Below are 23,974 nucleotides of genomic sequence, written 5' to 3'. Positions count from 1 at the left end.
CAAAACACACATAAGATCTTCTGGCGAAATTGACTCTGGCACTTCAATTTTCTTGGCTAGGACTCCCAACGACCAATCAAGGAAGTTAAATACTTCTAGCACTCTAAACATACCTTGAGCAAATGATCCAATTCATTCATTGCCCAAGTCATCTTAGCAGAGTTAAGGGCAGTTCTCCTTGTCGAATCTACCAGTGCCGAAAAATCCGAATCAGCCGAAGACGGTAGACCCAATCCTAAGGGCTCTCCTGTTTCGTACCAGAAACCAGCGCGTCCTGATAACTTCGAAGGAGGAAAAGCGAACATCGTTTTCCCCGCTTCTTCTTTGGAAGCCATCCAGGAACCAAAAACTCCTCAGTGCCTTCTTCATAGAAAGAGTTGGCTTCATCCTCACACAAGAAGAACTCTTCGCTGTCTTCGCCGTTGAAAAAAGTGAGTGAGGAGAAGGAGGAGCCGTAGGCGTAAGGGAATCCCCAAAAACTTGTAAAAGTAGCTCTGTAAGCTTCTTGTAAGAAGAGACAGCAGCAGAGTGTTCGGTTCCTCATCCGAACCTTCTAGGACGTTCTTCTCGAGGCGAGCGCGGAAGATCCTTATGTGACGAAGGGATCCTAGCAGGAGTTGAGCGAGAGGTTGGAGAACGCCCTCTCTTAGAAGAGTTCACATCCACTGGAGAACGATGAGAAGATCTGGGAAGTCTATCGATGAGACTCCCTCTCGAGGTATACGGAATCTCAGCCGAAGGAGAGGTAGGGCTCCTACTCCGAGAATCCTCGGAAACATCCACAGGGCGCTTACGAGGAGGCGAGCGTCTACTATACTCTATGCGCCTATCCTGAGGCGAGCGGCTGCCAGGAGAAGAGCGCCTATCGAGAGCAGAGCGCTTGGCGCGGCTCTCCATACCTGTCCAGTTGCGTACGATCAACGGAAGTCCGACTGAAGGCGAAATGCGCCTACTAGGAGAAGGCTGCTTGCGAGGACTCTTGACGTCTAACAAGAGGGTAACATTCAGGAGAGGGCGCTTCAAAACTAACGAGCGCCTACTTGGAGAAGGGCGCTTCCGGGATTCCTGGTGCCTACCAAGAGACAAACGGTCAGGAGAAGTGCGCCTAGAAGCGGGGGAGAGCGCCTACACGGAGAAGGGCGCTTGAAAGACTCTTGTTGTCTGCCCCTAGGAGAATAATCAGGAGTATGACGCCTTAAAAGAGGCGAGCGCCTACTAGGAGATCTATGTGCAGTAGGCTCTTGGCGCCTACCTTGCGGGGAGCGGCTAACAGTAGGCCGTCTATCATGCACACGACTCCTACCAGACTCTAGATGCCTTACAGACCTTACACCTTACATCTTGTTCGGGTTGCCCCAGGTCCCTCAGTGTGAGGCACCTCTAATGTCTACCAGAGAGTTGCTAGTACATCTTCCGTATATTTTGCATCTTCCAATCTTTGGATGGTCTGGGATGCAGTTTAGATATTTGTCGAGCTTATTCTTAAACACATCTACGCTCACTCCTGATAAATTCCTCAGATGAGCTGGCAACGCATTGAATAGACGCTGCATTATCGATGCTGGTGCGTAGTGGATTAATGTCCTGTGTGCTTTCCTTATTTTTCCTGGTATATTTTTGGGCACTATTAATCTACCTCTGCTTGCTCTTTCTGATATTTTTAGTTCCATGATATTTTCTGCTATTCCTTCTATCTGTTTCCATGCCTGAATTAATCATGTAGCGTTCTCTTCTCCTTTCCAGACTATATAATTTTAAGAATTGTAGTCTTTCCCAGTAGTCTAGGTCCCTTAACTTCTTCTATTCTAGCTGTAAAGGACCTTTGTACACTCTCTATTTGTGCAATATCCATTTGATAGTGTGGGTACCATAATCATATTGCAATATTCAAGTGGACTACGAACATATGTTTTATAAAGCATAATCATGTGTCAGCTTTTCTTGTTTTTGAAGTGCCGTAACAACATTCCCATTTTTGCTGTTTACATTTTGCCAACAGAGTTGCTATTTGATCATTGCATAACATGTTCCTATTCATCATCACACCAAGGTCTTAACTGCTTCCTTATTTGTGATGGTCTCATTATTAGGTCCCTTATATGCATATAGCTTTCTTTCTCTGTCTCCATAATTTATTGATTCAAATTTATCAGAGTTAAATACCATCCTATTTACCTCTGCCCAATCATATACTTTGTTAAGGTCTCTTTGTAGAGCGTTCCTATCTTCATCACAAGTAATTTCTCTACTTATTCTTGTGTCATCTGCGAAACTACTCACTACCGAATCCTTAACATTATTGTCTATGGTCTTCAATCATAATAACAAACAGTATTGCAGCTAACACCGTACCTTGCGGCACAACCGGATATACCTTGGCTTCATCCGATTTCTCGTCGTTTGCAATAAACTATCTGTTTTCTGTTGTGTAAAAAAAATTCTTTTAACCATCTTCTACTTATCCACGATATTGTGTTTTCTAATTTTCTTCGCTAATATATTATGGTCTACTTTATCAAAGCTTTTGCAAAGTCTAAATAAACCACATCTGTTTCATTCCGCTTTTCATATTTTTGAATATGTTTTCACGGTGGACTAAACAGTTGGGTTTGTGTACTTTTTCCGGGTACGAAACCATGTTGTCCTTTATTAAACAAATTATTTTTTATTAAATGTTTCATAATATTTTTTCTTCATTACCCTTTCATACACTTTCATTATATGTGATGTTAGACTCACAGGCCTATAATTACTTGCCTCTAGTCTTGATCCACTTTTGAAAGTAGGGGTAATATACGCTAATTTGTGCTCATCATATATCTTGCCTGTATCTACACTTTGTCTTAATAATATTGCAAGTGGCTTTGCGATAGAATGAACTACTTTCTTTAACAAAATAGCAGGAATTCCATCAGGCCCTGCAGCAGCTCCATTTTTAATTTCATTAATAGCCTGCACAATATCAGCTTCATTAATATCTATGTCAGCTAAATATTCACTATTTTCATCCCTTACTTCTATATCATTATCTTCATTATCTATTTCTAGGGAATGAATTCTCTCTTATATCGTTCTGCCAGTATGTTGCAAAATTTCCTTTTTTTCATTCGTTAATCTCCTTCAATTCTCAGAGGGCCTATTTCTATCTTCTTTTATTCATCTTCTTCGCATATGAGTAGTAATAGTTTGGGGTTTTGCTTGATATTTAATAGTGTTTTTCTTCCAAGTCCCGTTTTTCATTTTCTTTTGATTGTATAATCTTTTTTTCTGCATTTTCTATCTTACTTTTTAGTTCTATAACTTTCCATGCATTTTTTTTCTTTTGCAAGACCTTTTTTCCACTTTCTGATTTTCTGGAACAAGATTCTTCTGTCTCTTGGTATGCATGAATGATGTTTTCTTTTCTTCTTCGGTATATATTTTTCCACTCTTATCTCCAATATTTTATATAATATCTCCGTATTTACCCTTATGTCATCACTTACGAAAATGTTATCCCAATCTTTGTTTAATTCTTCATTAATTTCTGACCATTTTATATTTTTTACTGTAGAAGTTGTATTTTCCATATCCTTCCCACTTTTTCATTTCTTGCTTATCTCTATTTTCACTTGCTTTGGAATGAACTGTTAATTCTATGACATATGGTCTGAAATACTCGCATTATAAACTATTATTTCTTTAACATAATTCATCTCGTTCACAAATACTAGGTCTAAAGTATTTTCCTTTCTTGTTGGCAGGTGATTTATTTGTTGAATGTTGTATTCTAGTAGCATATCTAATAGCTTTTCAAATTGCCTCTTATCTTCTGCACTACTATTACTCTCTTTTTTATATGTATAAGTACAACCACAATCTCCTATTCGTTCTTTCCATTCTACGAAAGGAAAGTTGAAGTCACCAGATAGGAGAATAGTCCAGTCCTTGTGATTTTCTACATATATCATCCAATTTTTCAATTATTAAGTCAAACTCTTTAGTATTAGGAGGTCTATATATTACTATGTTCACAATTTTTCAGATTCAAATTTCTACCGCTATTAGTTCACATTCTGAGTTACTATATTTTCTCATATATTTTTCCTTGTTTTTTGTCTTTCCATATATTGCGGTTCCCCCTTGATTCCTATTTTTTCTATCTGATCTATAAGTTTGGAACCCTTTTATTTGATCATCATTCCCAGTCTCTTGGGAATACCAGGTTTCACTTATATTCATTATATCTATTTTCTTTTCATTTTGGGTTAGTTCTTCTAAGTACTCTCTTTTTCTTTTTGAGTTACTCGTAACTAAACCCTGCGCATTCATCACTATGATGGTTTGCGTGTTTTCTCCTTCATTTAATACTGATAGTAATAAGGATTTTCCCATGTCTCTTTCCTGTTCTGGTATGTTGTTCTTTTTTTTCATTTCCAGAAATTCTGACATTAAAAAAATCCAACTTTTCCATAATATTTGATCTTCCTTCATCATAATTATTCATTTTGTGTCTGAATCTGCAATTTTTCCTCCGTTTCTGCAATATCCTCTTGCATAAATAAATACAGTTATTATCTCTTGAGTAGAATTTCGGAGCTGATGCTTTGAAATTCTTTGCTGACACCTCTGCATATCTCATTGGTGGTTTGCTTTTCTCTTTTACCTGATATTCTTGATTTCTCTCTTTATTTGTTTCTTTCTTATTTTGGATTTTATTACTTGGTTGGTTATTTATTTGATTATGATTCATGGCTACAGGTGACATATTTGCATTTTTTGTCGAACTTACATCCTTTTCCTTCTTTTAGGTTTTTTTTTTACATATTTTTGGATGCAGATCTCTGCAATCATCCCCATATCCATCTAAGTATGCACATTTACCATATATTTCATAGTTTTGACATATCTTAGGATGTTTGTAGTAACATCTTTCTCCAAATCTGCAATTCCTCTTTTCAAAAGGTTGCAGATTTTGTCTTTCTTGTCTATCCTCTTTCCCGTCATTGTATAGATCTGGGTAGAGCCTCTTCGGGATTTGCTTTTCTGTTGTCATATCGTAATTTATTTCTTCGTAGGTATGCTGCTTTATTGCTCATATGTAGTATCAATGAGTATCTCTGCATCCATACTTTTATCTTCTTCTTCCTCTTCCTCTTCTTCTTCATCCTCAACTATTTGTACATTCAATCTTGATTTAATAACATTGTCTATCCATGATAGACATGTTGAAACAAAAAATTCTTGTATCTTTTCTCAAATCTTGTATTACCTCAGCACACTGTGGATGGGTCGGAATGTTGCATGCAGCACATTTTCTGATTAGGTTTTGTGGATTGACTATGCTATACCAAACCTTACACAGTTTGCATGCTTTTGGCATTCTTTTCCTAATGCATCAATTAGTATATTCACAAGATTCACCTTATTCATTTTCTTGTCGGAATATGTTGGTTTATGTATATTTTCTTTATGAGTCTCTTGACCACTTGGATTTTATTTGGAACTTCTTCAATTATTTTCAAGATGTTTTCATTAGATTTGTACCCAGTTTGAAGGATTATATCCTTCTAATATATCTATGAATGCTTTTGTATCTTTTTTGGTTAGGACTGTTGCTGATTTCATAGATGAGAAATGCCAGTTCCCTTCCTGCTACCTCATCGTATTGCGAATCTGCTAGACACGCCAAATTACGACCACCTTTTCCCGCAGTTGGAACTTACTGCCATCTTGTTCTGATTTATAGTATACCTGTCAGGAGAGAAGTCACGATCCGACACTCGAGGAGAGTGACATCTGGAAGAAGAACGCCTACTTGTATAAGGGCGCCTTCTAGAATCTTGAAGGCTGCTGAGGAGAAGTTTCACGCGAGGGTAGTGAAGAAATCGCGTGATGAGGCAGGTGCAGTGCGCTTACCGGAATCGGGAATCCAATCTGGAGAAAAAACTTCTTTCTCCATAGAGCGTCCTACCGATGTTTGGCGTCTTGAAATAGAAAGAGAGCCAGGCGAGCGAGGGGCGCTCACAAGCGAGCGAGGGCGCTCACTCGAGGAGGGCGCTCACGCGAGCCCCCACCTTCATACGAAAACCTCCCCATTATGAAGGAGAACGATCCTCTGAAGAGCGGCGCCTGGAATCTCTTGATCGGAAGAGAAACGTCCTTCTTCCTTACGTGATGTAACTGCTAGAGAGTCTGCTAGCGCCGTGATCTGAGCTTGAAGTCCCGCGAGTACTCTCGTAGGAGAATCTTCTTGTTCTTCCTCGGAAGCAGGCGCTGAGCGCGGAGCGCGAGAAGAAGAACGATCACAGGATTTCTTGGGTTTCTTCGCCTCCACCGACGATTCTTCCGGGAAAACCTCCGGACTAGAAGTCAAAGGACTGCAGGGAGCCTTCCAAGCCCTCTTCAACGGGCGCGACGCATCCGGGGAGTTCCAACCTCTCTTCGGAGAGGGAGACGACGAAGAGGAGAAGCATTGGCGTAGGAGCTCCTTCTTGTAGCGATCCGAGGCAGCCTGGGAGCGTACTTCAGGATCTGCCGAGGGGACGCCTGACCGGTGGGGGCTCTCCCTACCCTCCTGCGGCTTTCGACTTTCCTACTCCACTGAACTGGGGAGTCTGGAAGAGGTCTAGGCCTAGAGGCACTAAGGAGCCGGTCAGACGCACCCTCCCCACAACCCTGGGGACACTGCACTGAATCACTAACACTCTCCTTACCTTCCAACTGAACGAATCTTCTGATCCATAGAACGATTCTTGGCTTTCAGAGCTGCCGCCTCCGAAGGCGAATCTTCGGCTTCGTGCGGGGAGCCGGGGCTGCCACTTGGGAAGAAGGTTCTAATTCTACGTTAGTACTATTAGGATCCACATCCAACTCACTCATTCTAGATCTGCTAGAACTTCTAGAGGAAGCCTTACGCACTCTATCACGTTCCAACTTCCTAACATAAGAAGAGAGAGCCTTATATTCTTCTTCATTCAATACCGTTACCATTCATTACAAGGGTCTTAGCAAAAGCAACATTCATTCCCCCTGCATTTCCTGGCAAAACCCGTTGTGGGGTTCTACCGAAGCTTTCGGCACCTCACCTTACATCCTTCATTCACGCAAACCCTAAACAAAACCGAAGTTTTAACTACCGATTCTAGATCAGACATCGTTAAAGAAAATCAAACTCAAAATCAAAACCGGTCCACAATCAGCGTATGCCAAGCCAAACAAAGCGAATACGTCACCAAAAGAAGTCCAAATTAACTCCAGGCAAGCGAGAATCGAAAAACTATCGAGAGGAACCGACAACAGTTGTTATCGTTCCCGCGACAGAGAAAAATCTGACAAGCTTACGGGAGTGGTTCGTACATCCGCCACCCAGCGGCGGGTAAGGTAGACCACCTGACCTACCTGTCGCGTGTGCCGCGAGATTTGAAATTCTGTCGGGAACGTCGGAGACTATAGCTAAGTATATATCTGTCAGGGAAGTTCATGTACAAAAATAAAATTTTTGAACATACTCACCTGGTAGTTATATATATAGCTTTATGTCCCTGACGTCACGGCAGAATTTCAAAACTTGCGGCAATCGCCGATTGGGTAGGTCATGTGGCACCACCTGTGCGCCCGTCTACCCAGGTACGTAGAACCGTTCCAACTATTCTTCAGATCTTCCATGCCCATAGTCTCTAGAAGGGAGGAGGGTGGGAATTAAATTATTATATATAACTACTAACAGTGATATGTTCAAAAATTTATTTTATCATGAAAATAACATTTTCAAACATCTAACTCACCTGGTAGTCATATATATAGCTGATTGACACCTTTGGTGGAGGGTCAGAGACAGCTACCATCGTTGGAATTGACATAAGAGTTAATTAAAAACAAACTTACGGGTTCGACCTGTTAAGGAAGCTGACTTCAATGATATCCTGCCTCATTATGTCTGCTTTCCTTGTGAGATCCAGCGATCCACCCAGGGGGCTGAAGACCTCTTGGAGACTGTCAACCGGTCAAACCTCTATGTGACTAGACTCCCTGCAATACCCTTGTTCCGGGCGCTACCAAGGAACAAGTTGACCACCTGACTAAGGATCAATGATTGAGGAAGACTGCGTCCAGTCTCCACAAACAACCATAAAATTTCAATAGTTCCAAGGTAAGAAAGAGAGTATTGGTTTATGGGATTTCAAGGGGTAGTCCCTTCTCCCACTAATGAATGAGCTGCTACGAACGGACCCAGCATGTAGCAGTCTTCATACAGAGTCTGCACTTGTGTAAGGTAGTGCGACGCAAACACTGACTTGCTTCTCCAGAAGGTTGCGTCCAGGATATTCTGAAGGGATCTATTTTGTTTAAAAGCTACAGAGGTTGCTACGGCCCTAACCTCGTGAGTCTTTACTTTTAGTAGCTTGAGATACGCTTCATTACATACCGAGAGCTTCTCCAGTAACATACCAGATGCTAGATCTGGACGCTAATCTGGCTGGAGGAAATGAGAAAGCTGTCTTTCCTTGGTCTCTCTTCGTGTCCATCCATTCCTTCATAATTTTCAACGCTCTCTTCGAAGAGCGTGATAACACCATCTTTGTGAAGTCGGACTTCTTAGTTGCCTTCCCTAGAGTGAACTCTGAAGGTGGGGAACGAGGGGCAACTGGAACAAAGTTTTCCGGAAAAAGTTCCGTGAAAACTTTCATAAGTCTTTTCAAGTCTAACAAAGGCTGTAGATCTCTTTGATTCTCTTTGTCGGAAAAGTCTTCCATCGGACCAAAAGGAGAAGGGGGGGGAGTCACCCTTCCCTTCTTCCGATTGACCCATAACCGACGTAGCGATATCATGCTTCATCGGTGCTCCCAAAGAATGTTCTTGACGCCTACAGGTGTCCTGGCGTCGAGAATCCTGACGCTGGCCTCTTGACGCCTGGCGACCTGGCACCCAGCTTCTTGACTCTTGGTGCTCTGTCATCGAGAATCTTGACGATCAGCGTCCTGACTTTCAGTTTCTCGACGCCTGGCGTCTTGGCGTCCAGCCTCTTGACGCCTGGAGTCCTGGGGTCCAGCCTCTTGACGCTCGGCATCCTGGCGTCCAGAATCTTGACGCCTGGCGTCCTGGCGTCCAGAATATTGACGCTTGGCGTCCTGGCGTCCAGAATCTCGACGCCTGGCGTCCAGGCTCTTGACGCTCTGCATCCTGGTGTCCAGAATGTTGACGTCTGTTGTCTAGGTCTTAGCTCTTGAAAACCTTGACGCTCTACGTCCTGGCGTCCAGCTTTTCGTCCAAGCTTTTGACGTTTGCTGTCTTTGCTTATAGCAGGCTGATAAGACTGCATTAATGAGGAGAGCTTCTGCTGCAAATCTTGCAGTAAGGAAATCTGCGCTTCTTGCTGCTGGGGACAGACTGGGGAAGCCGCAACATCAATCTCTCCTCTTCTCTTCATCCTGTTCGGCTTGAGACGAATGTCCTGAAGACGAATGCCAATCCGCAGGAGGAGCTGGAGCATGTACCGAAGGCATCCAATCGTCTGATACTTCCTTTCCTCCTACCAAAGACGACGGCTGCCTGTGCGACATCTTGCGTCTTAGCTTGGTAGGAGAGCAAGCATTGGAGTCGAAAGAGAAGCCATTCAGGAGTTGCAGCAACGCAGGCCGAAGGCCTCCCTCCGTCCGATACTCCTTTCCTCTACCAAAGACGACGCCGCCTGGCGACATCTTGCGTCTTAGCTTGGTAGGAGAGCAAGCATCGGAGTCGAAAGAGAAGCGTTCCAGAGTTGCAGCATGCACCGAAGGCCTCCCCCCGTCCGATATTTCCTTGCCTCCTACCAAAGACGACGGCCGCCTGTGCGACATCTTGCGTCTTAGCTTGGTAGGAGAGCAAAAATCGGAGCTGGAAGGGAAGCGATTCCTGGGCTGCCTTCCAGTGAGTACATCCTGGCAGCTCTTGAAGCCTGGCGTCCTGCTCTACTGGATGTTGTCTCTTGAGGGGTCTAGATTTTGAAGTCTGACGCCAGCCCCGTCTGGGTACTGCGTCGTCAGAAGACGAAGAAAACACTTTAAACTTGCCTTTCCAATGGCGAGGGTGAGCGTCCTGGAGATCGTCAACAGGTACGCTCGAGGGGACGACCGCTCGGGAGCTAAAACCTCTCGCCTCCCTTCGTCTGTCGATTTTCCTTCTCACAGGGGTTGGTGAGCTTGGAAGAGGTCTACGACTAGAAACACGACAGATCCGAGCAGCCGCACCCTCCACTGCACTTGCACTTTTCGTATCACTAGCCACTTTAAGATCTCTCACATTAGACCACAATCTATCCCTATCTTCTGCAAGGGATTCTACCCGTTGGCCAAGGGCTTGAATAGCTGTCATCATGTCCTTTAATGTTGGACTCTTACCTGTTTCCATAGCTGGATCTGGTACTGCTACTACAGAAGAAGGATCAATAGGTTCATTGAGGGATAGAGGACTGTCTATTCCTTGACTATCTTTGGAGGAGCGAGACATAGTAATCTTCGCTCTCCTTATCCTATCCTTCTCTAATTTTCGCACATAGCGGTAATACTCAATCCATTCAGTCTCAGGCAAGTCCACACATTCATTACACCTATCACACAACTCTCAAATTTTACCTCTACATTTACTACAAATAGAATGAGGGTCTATCGAGGCTTTAGCAAGCCGAGTCTTGCAACCTCTCTCACACTTTCTCACACTCGATGCAGTCATTCATGTTGGGAATTTTCAAAAGAAGAGATCAAACAAGCAAGGGTCAAAACCAACAATATCCAAACAAAAGTCAAGAAAAGTCCAAATCAAGAATCCAAATCAAGTGAAAGCCAAAGCCAAAGTGGACTTCACCAAATCAGGTGCAAAAAAACAAGGGCTAAGCAAGCGAAGTTCCAACGATGTCACCGATGCGGCGGCAGGGAAGATCTGAGGAATAGTTGGAACGGTTCTACGTACCTGGGTAGAGGGCGCACAGGTGGTGCACCTGACTACCCAATCAGCGATTGCCGCGAGTTTGAAATTCTGCCGTGACGTCAGGGAGGTAAGCGATATATTATAACTACCAGGTGAGTTAGATGTTTGAAAAACAAAGTAATTTCATAATAACTAATTTCAACCAAAAAGTTCTCATGAAATTAAGTTCCTCCATTCAATTCAGCAGAAATCTCTGTAAACATCAAAGAAAGTTGTCCCAGATTGTATCAGATACTATACTTACTTCTGGAACTCTGTCAGTTGGTTGCGAAGGCTGCTTGCATTTTGTTTCGCTTTCTCAGCCTCTCCTTTATACTGTTCCATGAACTTCAGCTGACTCTTCAGGGCCAAATTTGTACTCTCTTTATCACCCAGTTGTTTCATAATAGTTTTGCATTCTTCCCTGAAAGCAAACAATAACATAAGTGAGACTCGAGTTACTCTCCAAGGGAAATAGCCCTTGCATTTCATTTTCATTACCAACATATCTATAACAGACTTAGAAGCCCAAGATACTTTTGAAAACTTTAAATTAGTTCTTGCACTATTCCACTAATTAATATTGCCCTTATGGCAGCACAAAACTATTAGCTTTCAAGAAAATATGTACTGAATAATGCTCTAGAATAAAATCTCATAATTACAAAAGTAATTCTAATATTACCTAAGGCCTTTATTCTGCTTATTCAGCTGTGAATTTGATTCTTTAAATTTCGATATTTCGGTATCCTTGAGACGAATCTGGAACTGAAAAGAAAGAATCAACTTGAGCCCCAAGGAATAAGGTAAAGAATATGCTCGGGTCTATCTTTCATGGAATACGGCCTATGAATTTGTGTTTACTCAATTTGGCAAAAACTGAGGAGAAATATAAACCAAAGAAATCCTAACAAGTCAATATATAGATCTCTCTTATCAAGATGAAAAGCCTTCAAAACAGACAAAAAATACAGTATGCAGTAAATTGTAAAATAATGAAATGAAAAATACAGGACTGCAAGGAAATAAAAAGGGCAGAAAGACAATACTAAAAACTATCTCCTGACCAGATTTGCTCCTTCACAGAAATCTATCATAATGCAATATAAGCTACAGGCAGTCCCCAGTTGTTGGTGATCTGGATTTATGGTGATGGTCTAGCAAAGACAATAATTGGAGCGATGGTACCTGGTTATTAATGTCGACAACCAGGGATCGGTGCTATAATCGCTGACTTCCGTTTATTGGCAATTTTCAGTTACTGTCATGTCATCGGGAACGGAAGCCCCACTGATAACCAGGGATTGCCTATACAGGCAGACGCGTTGTAACCTGAAAACCGTTGTAAGCCGGAACATCGTCAAAAATCCTAAGAAAAACTTACTTTTAATGCTTTGGGTGCATTAAAAACTATGTAAAATGCATTCTTTTTGCATTACTCATCAAAAAGCCTTCAAATAATGATATTGTTATGATACAATAAAGTTTCATACATACTTACCTGGCAGATATATACATAGCTATCGACTCCGTCGTCCCCGACAGAAATTCAAATTTCGCGGCACTCGCTACAGGTAGGTCAGGTGATCTACCGCCCTGCTCTGGGTGGCAGGACTAGGAACCATTCCCGTTTTCTAATCAGATTCTCTCTTCCACCTGTCTCCTGCGGGGAGGCTGGGTGGGTCTTCAATCGTATATATCTGCCAGGTAAGTATGTATGAAACTTTATTGTATCATAACAATATTATTTTCATACATTCAACTTACCTGTCAGATATATACATAGCTGATTGACACCCTTTGGTGGAGGGCAAGAGACAGCTAACTTACTGACTAGACAGGTAAACAACATATGTTGTAGGTATTAATAGACCTTGGTTCCTACCTTTATTAGGTGGAAGACTTCGTGGCTACTGCCCAGGAGTCTGCTTCACCTCAAGAGCCTTAGCGAGATAGTGATCTGCGGCCAAGAGTTCTTGTGGGTCTGTCGATGGGGTCTCATCCACTTACTCGGCAGAGCCTAACTGGCATTTGTCAATGGGTGCTAATCCGCTTATATGACAACACGCCTTCTTTAAGGAGCACACAACCGATCCCGATCACCCGATCCTAACCCGTGTTAGTTCTAAGATTGCCAAGAGTCATCCCCAAACTCTTAACAAACAACCAAAAACTCAATAATCACACATACAAAATTCCCCCAAAAAATTTTGTACCCCTCTAAAAGTCAGTTGTCACTCGATCTCCTAATAAGAGAAGTGAAGGCCGCCAGTGCGGCATCTGACACTCCCATGCACAGGAAATACAAGAACACATCCGACAAGAGGGTTACGTACATATATTTAAGGATCGGTGCTCTCTCCTTTACCCAGAACCGTCTGTGCTGACACAAGCGGACCTAGAGAAAAACATTTCTCATACATAACTCGCACATCTTTTAAGTAATGAGATGCAAATACTGAGTTGCATCTCCAAAAGGTTGCATCCAGAATATTTTTAAGTGACATATTTCTTTGGAATGCAATAGACGTCGCGATTGCCCTTACCTCATGAGCTCTTACTCTTAATAGATTAAAGTGTCATCTGGGCAGTTCTTATGAGCCTCAGTAATGACACTTCTAACAAAGAAGGCCAAAGCATTTTTAGACATAGGTCTCTTGGGGTCCTTCACCGAGCACCATAGACCATGTTGTGAACCTCCCAACTGCTTCTTTCTGTCCAGATAGAATTTCAGTGCTCTAACTGGACAAAGTGATCTTTCTATTTCTCTGCCCACTTGGCTAGTAAGTCCTTTTACCTCGAAGCTCCTGGGCCAGGGATTCGAAGGGTTTTCATTTTTGGCAAGAAAAAGAGTCTGGAATGAACAAATTGCAGAATCTTTTTTGAAGCCAACTCGTGATTCAAGGGCGTGCAACTCGCTGACCCTTTTAGCCGTGGCAAGAGATAGAAGAAATATTCACTTTCTAGTGATATCCCGGAATGAAGCCGTATGAGGTGGTTCGAACTTCTCGGAGGACAGAAATTTCAAGACCACATCCAAGTTCCAGCTTGGTTCTACTGACTTCGATGTTTCAAAGGAGCAAATGAGGTCATGCAAATCTTTATCATTCGTCAAATCTAATCCCCTGTTTCTGAAGACTGCTGAAAGCATATTTCTGTACCCCTTAATAGTTGGTACAGAGAGATGTGACTTTTCCCTCAGGAAAAGAAGGAAATCCGCAATTTCGGTTACAGAGGTATTGGAAGAGGACAGCTTCTTCGACCTGCACCAGTTTCTGAAAACTTCCCACTTCGATTGGTACACTCGCCTAGTAGATGTTCTGCGGGCTCTAGCAATTGCGCTTGCCGCTTTGCGAGAAAACCCTCTCGCTCTGACAAGTCTTTCGATAGTCGAAAGGCAGTCAGAGCAAGAGCGGGTAGATTTTGATGGTACCTCTCGAAGTGGGGTTGTTTGAGCAGATCTATCCTGTTTGGAAGAGATCTGGGGAAGTCCACTGTCCACTCCATCACCTCTGTGAACCAAATTCGGGATGGCCAATATGGGGCTATCAGCGTCATCTTGGTTCCCTTCGAGGCCACAAACTTTCTGACTACTTCCCCCAGTATCTTGAATGGGGGAAAAGCGTACACATCTAGCCCTGACCAGTCCAGGAGAAGGGCGTCTATTGCATAAGACCTGGGATCTTCCACTAGGGCACAAAATGTATCTATCCTTTTGGAGAGAAACGTGGCGAATAGATCTACCTGCGGTTTCCCCCAAAGATACCAAAGTCTCTGACAGACTTCCGAGTGGAGGGTCCATTCTGTAGGAAGGACCTGGAACCTCCTGCTCAGTCTGTCCGCTCTCTACGTTCCTTCCTCTCCCTTGGACGAATCTTGTTAGGAGAACCATGTTCCTTTGATTCGCCCAAATCAGCAGCTCTCTTAATAGTTCGTATAGAGCGAGAGAGTGAGTTCCTCCTTGTTTTTTGACATAAGCCAGAGCGGTTGTATTGTCGGAGTTTATCTGTATTACTTTGTCTCTGACTATGTGCTCGAAGCTCTTTAGCGCGAGGTGAATTGCAAATAGCTCCTTGCAATTTATGTGCCATGACACCTGCTCTTCCGACCAGGTGCCTGACACTTCTTTGGACCCTAAGGTCGCACCCCAACCTGTCTCCGACGCGTCTGAGAACAATGTCAGGTTTGGGTTCCGTACTTCCAAGGATACTCCTTTGTTTACTTCTAAGGGGGTCAACCACCACCTTAATTGATCTTTTATTTCCGATGAGATTGGAAACGTGTTCGAGAGCTGTCCTGTCTTCCAACTCCAACTGCTTCTCAGGAAGAACTGAAGCGGACGGAGATGTCGTCTTCCTAAAGGAAAGAACTGTTCGAGCGAGGAAAGGGTCCCCAGAAGGCTCAACCATTCCCTCGCTGAAGTACGCTCTTTCTCTAAGAAGCTCAATACTGTGGCACAGCCTTTCCTTATTCTCTCTTGAGACGGAAATACTCGAAAACCCCGAAAGTCCATCTGAATCCCCAGATAGACTACGTTCTGGCTGGGGACCATCTGAGATTTCTTGAGGTTCACGATTAATCCTAATCTCTTTGTCAATTCCAGGATTGTTGACAGATCCTCCAAACACTGCTTTCGAGACCTGGCCCTGATGAGCCAGTCGTCCAGGTATAGGGAGACGTTTATCCCTTTCATGCGTAGATGTTTTGACACATTTTTCATCAAGTCTGTAAAGACTTGGGGAGCCGTAGATAGGCCGAAACACAGGGCCCTGAACTGATAGATCCTTCCCTCGAACATGAAACGAAGGAATTTCCTCGAAGAATGGTGAATGGGGACGTGGAAATATGCGTCTTGAAGATCTAGGGACGCCATCTAATCTCCTTGACGGAGAGCTGCAAGTACTGAGGCAGACATTTCCATGCTGAACTTCTGTTGTTCTACGAATTTGTTCAACGAGCTTACATCCAGTACTGGTCTCCATCCCCCCGAGGCTTTCGCTACGAGAAACAAGCGATTGTAAAACCCCGGGGAGCTGTGATCCAGTACCAGTTCTATTGCTCTTTTGTCCCACATCTGTTCCACCATCTGACGAAGAGTATCCATCAGAACAGGGTCCCTGTATCTGGCGGACAGTTCCCTCGGTGATGTTGTCAAGGGGGGACTGTCCTTGAATGGGATATAATAACCCTTTCTGATTATTGACATCGACCAAGGATCGGATCCTATGTCTTCCCATGCTCCCGCAAAGAACTGTAACCTGGCTCCTACAGGTGTCTGGAGGAAAGATTTCTTATTATCCCTTCTTAAAGGGACGGAAGGAAGATCTTCCCCTTCTCTCCGTTGTCTTCCTTCTGGCGATGGATCTAGCCTGAGGGCCTCCTCGAAAGGGCTGCTGTTGCTGAGCTGGCCTAGTAGCTTTCTTTTCCTCACTGGCCACAGGTCTATTCTTCCTTGAGGATTCTCTTAGAAGATCTTGAGTGGCCTTCTCAGTTAGTGAATGAACAATGTCTCTCACCAACTGAGAAGGAAATAAATGTTCTGAGAGAGGCGCAAACAATAAAGCGGATCTCTGCGAAGGAGAGACGGCCTTTGTGAGAAAAGCACTATGAACCGCCCTCTTCTTTAGTATTCCCGCACCAAAGAGGGAGCATACTTCCGCCGATCCATCTTGAACCGCCTTATCAATGCATGCAAGGATGCTATGTAAGGTTTCGGGGTTTAGTTGTTCCTTTTCATGGGACTTCTTAGCAATAACCCCAAGGGACCAATCCAGGAAGTTAAATACTTCTAAAGTGTGGAAAAGTCCCTTGAGGAGATGGTCCATTTCCGAAAGACCCCATGTTGCCTTAGCTGAATTTAAGGCGTGTCTCCTCGAGGAGTCTACGAGACTCGAGAAGTCTGACTCAGCCGAAACGGGCAGAGACAATCCCATATTCTCTCCCGTTTCGTACCATATGCCTCTCCTACCCGATAGTTTAGCGGGAGGCATGCAAAAGACTGTCCTTCCTAACTCCTTCTTTGTCTTGATCCAGGAGTCAAGAGATTGTAGGGCCCTTTTCATAGATATGGCGGCTTCATTTTCAGGAAAGATGTAGATTTGTGCGCTTTCGTGCTAGAAAAAAGAGAGCGCGGAGGAGGAGGAGCGGCTGGAGTCAAGGCATCTCCATATTCTTCTAAGAGAAGAGAAGAAAGAACTTTATAATTTGAAAGTCCTTCCTTGTTAGTGATTTCGTCCTCCGAGACGTCTTCTAAAATAGGCTCGGAAGAAGGCTCTCTTCTCTCATCTGTCTCCTCCTTTGATCTCTTCCTTTCCGAAGAAGAAGCACTTCTATTAGGAGAGGGACTAAGAGTAACTCTCTCTCTACGTCTATCATTAGGCGAGTCGTGCATAACCGTTTTACTCCTTGTAGACTCCTGTCGGATATCAAGCTCTTCATGAGGAGAATGCGCCTGGCGTTTAGCAGGAGTATCTCGCTGAGAATACTCCTGGTGCCTGGTAGGAGTATCGTGTTTGGAATACTCCTGGCGCCTGGCAGGCGTAACACGCTTCGAATACTCCTGGCGTCTGGCAGGCGCATCGCGCTCCGAATACTCCTGGCGCCTGGTAGGAGTATTAAGTTCCGAATACTCCTGGCGTCTGGTAGGCGCATCGCGCTCCGAATACTCCTGGCGCCTGGTAGGAGTATTAAGTTCCGAATACTCCTGGCGCCTGGAAGGAGTATTAAGTTCAGAATACTCCTGGCGCCTGGGAGGAGTATCGAGATCAGAGTACTCCTGTCGCCTGGCAGGCGCATCTCTTTCCGAATACTCCTGAAGTTTGGTAGGAGTATCACACATGGAAGGCGCATTCCGTTTGACAAGTATATTGCGCCTAGCAGGCGCTTTACTCTTATCAGGAGATCCCTCTTCTCCATTTGGATCTTGTTGTTTGGATGAAGTTCCAGTTCTTGAACGGTCTACAGGAAACTCAGGCTCTTTGCGCCTACTTGGCGCCTGGCTCCTGGTTGGCGCCAGACGCTTGGCAGGAGTTACTTCCTTTTCCACTTCTCTCCTGCCTAACGCACCGCTTCCCCTAGAGATGGTCGCCTGTGCGACACCTCCCCTGGAAGGTTCGTTGCGCCTGACAGGAGATCGGTATTTGGATCTCTTAATCGGAAGCCTATCATCCTTCTTACGAGTAGGCTCTTTAGAAAGTACTCCTACCAAAGACACTAATTGCCCCTGTACATTCATCAAAATTCTCTTGGTCGAAGGCTCATTCGAATCAGGAGAGGGAGATCTGGAAGGCGCTCGAGGATCTCTTACAGTCCAAGGATCCAACTGCTTCCTAGCCTTCTTTATTACCGAAGGCGCATCTTCTTCAGAGAAGCGCTCGGGGCTAGAATTGAGCTCAGGTTCTTTCCAATTCCGTTTCAGCGGACGTGAAAGCTTAGACTCCTTCCATCCTCTTCTCGGAGAAGGCGAACTAGATGACGAAAAGCACTCTCGTAGGACGCTTTTCCTATAGCTGTCCCTGGCAGTCTGAGATGTAATAGATTCTGCCGAAGGGACGCCTGATCGTTGGGGATTCTCCACGACCCCCATACGGTTTTCGACTTTCCTTCTCCTCTGGGCCAGGGAGCTTGGAAGAGGTCTAGACCTGGGAGCGTCGCAGAGACGACCAGACGCCCCCTCCACTACACTGGGGACACTAAAATCACTTGAGAAACCACATTCACTTCTCTTACCTTCCAATGCTGCCATTTTTTCCTGCATTTTCTGAAGGGAAGCTCTGAGTTCCGCCATCTCTGAGGCAGAATCAGAGGGGTTAACAACTTGTGAACGGGCTGAAATAGAATGGGCATAATTATCAAAAGAAGCAGCTACTGAACTAGATAAAAGTTCACGAGATCTAGACATTTTTCGGCTTTTGTAAGCTGCCTTCCTCTCTCTATCTTTCTGTAACTTCTTCAAGTAAGAAGTTAGATTCTTCCATTCTTGCGCACTCAGTTTCTCACACTCATTACACATATTCTCAAATGAGCATTCAATCATTCTACAACCACTGCATGCAGTGTGAGGATCTACCGAAGCTTTCGGAATCCTCACCTTACAGCCCTCATTCACACACACTCTGAAACTAACACTAGAATCAGACATATTCACGAAAATCCTAAGCCAAGTCCAAAAAACAGTCCTCGATAGCGAATGCCAAACAACGATCCAAGTACGTCACCAAAAATCAGTCGAAAGATGATCAAAAGCGTTGTGAAAAAAGAATTCCAGTCAGGAGGAAGTAACAACAATGTTGATACCACCGGCGACAGAGAGAATCTGATTAGAAAACGGGAATGGTTCCTAGTCCTGCCACCCAGAGCAGGGAGGTAGATCACCTGACCTACCTGTAGCGAGTGCCGCGAAATTTGAATTTCTGTCGGGGACGACGGAGTCGATAGCTATGTATATATCTGACAGGTAAGTTGAATGTATGAAATTGATTATTTTGCATTTTTGGTGTCACATTTCTTGTGCCAGATGAGCGTTGTAGGTGTCGTAACCCTGGAAATAATTTCTGATGAATATAATTGAAAGCGCCTCAACCTTGGAACGTCATAAGCCGAACCCGTCGTAACCCGGGGACTGCCTGTATGCCATACTTTTTGTCACATTACAGGAGATACCGCAGAAACTTCTCACAGGGTTTGCTGTCATGATAGTAATGGCAAATGCCTAATATAGGCAGTCCCCAGTTATATGTGGGGGTTCTGTTTCAATGGCATGACAATAGTAGCTGAAAATTGGCAATTTTCGTCACTTACTTGTACTCCCAAAAAAACACCATTTTTTGGTTATCGGAACCTCTGTTAGGTATGATCTGCACCAATACCTGATTATCGCCATCGATAAGTGGAAATCAGCACATGGCATCGATAATCGCTGATTTTCATCGCTACACAAGTACCGTAAAACCGGATCACCAATAACCAAACCCGCCGATAAGTAGGGACTGCCTATACAAGTTTTCAAGACTAGTCTAAGATAAGTTTTGTCTGGCCAAAAACCCCCAGACACTCTCTGTAACTCAAAGGATATTGTAAAGCTTTATCGAGGATATTCATAAACACTAAGGTAATGATGTACTACTGAAATAATCATACTTCTGTGACACTGACAGCTAAGTAACTACTGTGATAATAATACTAAAATTATAATTGCAATGCAGGGTATAGAGAAAAAACTGAACAAGCTATCCCTAAGTTAACCACTAAACTGAACAAGCTATCACTAAGTTAACCACTGTCTTACATATGCAAATTACATAAATATGAGGGATGACAGAATATTAAGAAATTAAATTCCTGAACGGATTAACAGGAAAAATAGTACAGTACCACCAGTTGGGAATGCAAACCTAAGTTAGAATGCACTGCTCTCTATTATTTATGCCATGAACACTGATTTAGAATGTTCCTATGAATCAGATGATCCACCTAGGCAATATAGACCACATAAGAGAACTACCCATATATAATGGGTCTGTTGTGTAAAAAACATATTTCTACAAGCATTTGTTCAGGTACAAACTGGATTTAGTACATAGCCTAGCCTAAGATAGGGTATAAAGTCATAGGTTAGATTAGCCACAGCAGGCATTTGCTAGATTTGGCAACTGGGGTCAGCAGAGAACCTAACCATCACTGATGAAAGGGCCGACTGTAATGTGACATATAACTGCATACATGTACGATGCAAAGTGAATGATGAAGTTACAGTACAGCACTACAGTGATTTTGAAAATGCTATAAAATACCGAATTATTGAAAAGATTGAGTACCTTCAAACTCTGAATCATGTGCTGCAGAGTATCTGGATCTTCTACAGCATTATCATCATCTCCAGAATCAAAATAAAGCTTGACCAAGCTCTTTTCTGTGGCTTTGTGCCGACACTGAGGACATGACTTGGATCTGAAGGAAAATAGAAGGTGCTCATGCTTGCCATATTGTGGGATGATTATGTTATTTAAATAAAGAATAACTTCTACATTAAATTTCAAAATAATTATGTAAATGGTTTAATCAGACTTATATTTTACATAAATGTTATACTGGACAATTAAAATGTTAAGTAAAAAGAAAAAAAAATATATTCAAAGTTACTCCTGTCATCTTGGCTAAGGCAATATTTCTATATGTTGACATATATGTTGACCTGTGACAATGACAGTGCCAGAAATCATGATTTCAACTGATGAAACTATAGCTGGTTCACTTAAGGTAGATTCATGGGTGAGCCCTATGCCTACGAGACGTTTGTTTGGCGTGCGCTGATTGGCTGGGAACTGCCTACCTCCCGCTACCAGCCAATCAGCTGTCGCCAAATAAACGTCTTGTAAGCAAAGGGCTCATCCAAGAATCTACCTTAAGTGAACCAGCTATAGTAAATACTATTGGGATTCAAATACTACATCTCATGATTTTAAGTGTTATGATTTAAATGAAAAAACTAGTGCTTTCCTGAGGTTTTATGTAAATTAGACTGTCTTTTCATTACACTACAGTATGCACAGTACCACACACTAACCGTTCAATCCATTGTATTATACACAAAGAATGAAAAGTGTGCCCACAGGGTATTGCGGACACTTCATCGGACGGAACGCAGAGGTCCCCACAAATCACACACGATATTCGCATCACAACAATTTACAGTGGCTTCTAAACATTCTGAAAAAAAAAATTCATTATGGTTAAGTTATTTTAGAAAAAAAGTTATCCAGGATACTGAAAAAAAGTATTCACATATTTTCTCTATATAAAGAGTCATCAGAAACTGAAAATAGCTACTACTATTACCAAACCTCAATATAAATTTTTATCATCATAAATTAAACAAAACTGTTGTATAGTATTTAAGTATTTTGTAGACCAGTACTTTGCTGTCATCCATCCAAAAACAATTCACAAAACTTAAAAATCAAGTGATGGAATTTCATTAAAATATATGGTAAAAGTTTACAAGTCAAATAGCAATCCCTCCAAATCCCTCACAGAATATTCTTTGGTGGATAATAAAGAGCTAAATTTCCTTTCACTTACTAGCATCAACAATATATATGACAAATTTTAAATCCATTTGTATTTTTCATAGCTAACAAACCTTCGGTCTTAACAATAGGGTATTTTTTCAAGCACAGCGGGTCATTTGGCTATTCAACAAAACATTTCCACTAAAAATTATAGACAAAATTGTCTAAAACATATCATAAACAATATTATACGATCACAAGTAACACGTGAAGATTGTATATCAAGAGCCAGCAGGAAAAATGAAAAACAGCAGTACCTAGCGCTTTCGTGTATTCTTGACACACCTCATCAGGGTACAATATATATTGTACCCTGATGAGGTGTGTCAAGAATACACGAAAGCGCTAGGTACTGCTGTTTTTCATTTTTCCTGCTGGCTCTTGATATATCATAAACAATAATAAAAACAAGTTTCAAAGACGAGTTCTATTTCAGATAACTTGTGACATTTTGCCTTGTATTGGCCTATGAAGCTTAGACAAAACCTGTACTTCATCTGTACCCTATGGCTTAATACAGAACAACATACCCTAGGCCTAGACTATCAATCTGAGGCCATGACAGAATAAATGGCAAAGTAGCAAATACCTTTGCATAACAAGAAGTAATGTAGATTTTTAAGACAAATTTTAGACCTTGCTAAAGCTTATTCTTGTAAGAAAACCCATTACTTAAATAAGATAACCTTAAAATTTAATATCGAGAATGGTAAATAAACTATAATAATGGTCAGTTTGGTGTTTTTCCCACAGGTACCATACAACGAAGGTGAATAACTCATATATTATATCAGCCAATAAAAGTATGAAGGTTATCATAATTCTATACTGTGCATAAATCTTTTGCCACTCCAGATGATGATGTGTTCTTTAAGGTACAATGGGAATTGGCAAGTGCTTGTGGCACAATAGTGATTCAAAGAGGTATTATATGCACTGACATTTGTGTTCAATAACTGATATAAAGTATTCAGTTCAGCCTAACAATGGTTACCTTATGTTTAACAACTGCCCATGGCAAAGGCAATACATTTTTTTCATTTCGTAGGCAAAACAAACCCTGAAAAATAGGTAGTATGAACAGAGGTACAGCAAAAGGAATGGAAGAGGCTGCAGTAAATCTAGGTACCTAATAGCCTAACTCCGCGTTAGGTATATTTCTTTATAAATTAGTTTCGTGTACTAGGAGTATAGCTAGCTATTTGGGTTGCTTCTCAAGAATTTACCGTTATTTTGGGGGGTCGACTGTAATTAACCCCAGAGGCTAGTACTAACTACGGCGACATACACGATGCCCCAATCCCTAGTGGCTGTCGTATTCGCGGGAACGTTCCTTGCAGTCCGTACGGAGTTACCTAGCTAGGTATTCTTTAGAATTACCGAGGCTGCAGCTATAGACGGAAGGGATGCTGCACGACCCTTTCAGTAATGAATACAGTGTACCACGTGAGGTCCTAGGATCCACCCGCCCCTCCACCGACGAGGGAAATTTGACCTTGCCTACGAGCACGGTATTAGGTAGTAGGTACAGTGATGCTCAAATCTCATGCGACATGACTCCATAGGATTTCGTTCAAAATTCACTAACTGGCAACCTAGCATGCTCCATATTTATCCTTTATTTCAATGCGAAAACGCGAGTATCGCATACGTTAAGGCCATAATATGTTTCATAAGAGTGAAATCTGTCATATATTTGAAAATTGTAAGAAAATGTCACGTGTAGCCAAATTTCAGAAAAACCCTTACGAAACATTTCAAAACTTTCGTTCACTCATTGCTGAAGCATTTGACCAAAACGAAGTCGCCATCAAACCTCAGTTCAAATGTTAAATAAATAAATTTTAAAAAATTGTAACATTAATAATGCTTCCAAAGCAAACATAAAATTTGAAATAGTCCTATTTGATTGTTTTTACCCTCAACTCTGAGAAAATGTAAATATGTATATACAAAAGTAGAATGCGCCCACCGATATCAAC

The 23,974-nt window shown here is 42.6% G+C and overlaps 2 protein-coding genes across 4 annotated transcripts in view; one reads left to right on the top strand and one right to left on the bottom strand.

The window, feature by feature from the left end:
• LOC135198691 (E3 ubiquitin-protein ligase TRAIP-like) overlaps positions 1–23,974 on the top strand; it is a gene marked incomplete at its 5' end in the record, with an annotated part of 425,152 nt that overhangs the window by 88,889 nt on the left and 312,289 nt on the right.
• The window catches only part of LOC135198844 (E3 ubiquitin-protein ligase TRAIP-like), a 65,591-nt gene that overhangs the window by 38,457 nt on the left and 3,160 nt on the right, over positions 1–23,974 (bottom strand). The window contains exons 2-5 of the mRNA XM_064226814.1: positions 21,488–21,630; positions 20,739–20,871; positions 11,609–11,691; positions 11,189–11,347 (exon numbers count right to left, since the gene is read on the bottom strand). Coding sequence (XP_064082884.1) covers positions 11,189–11,347; positions 11,609–11,691; positions 20,739–20,871; positions 21,488–21,600 — 488 coding nt within the window. The 5' untranslated portion in view covers positions 21,601–21,630. The remainder of the gene's footprint in view (positions 1–11,188; positions 11,348–11,608; positions 11,692–20,738; positions 20,872–21,487; positions 21,631–23,974) is intronic.

Source organism: Macrobrachium nipponense, chromosome 22 (assembly GCF_015104395.2).
Source record: "Macrobrachium nipponense isolate FS-2020 chromosome 22, ASM1510439v2, whole genome shotgun sequence".
Lineage (NCBI taxonomy): Eukaryota > Metazoa > Arthropoda > Malacostraca > Decapoda > Palaemonidae > Macrobrachium > Macrobrachium nipponense.
This window is presented reverse-complemented; position numbering and strand designations above follow the sequence as displayed.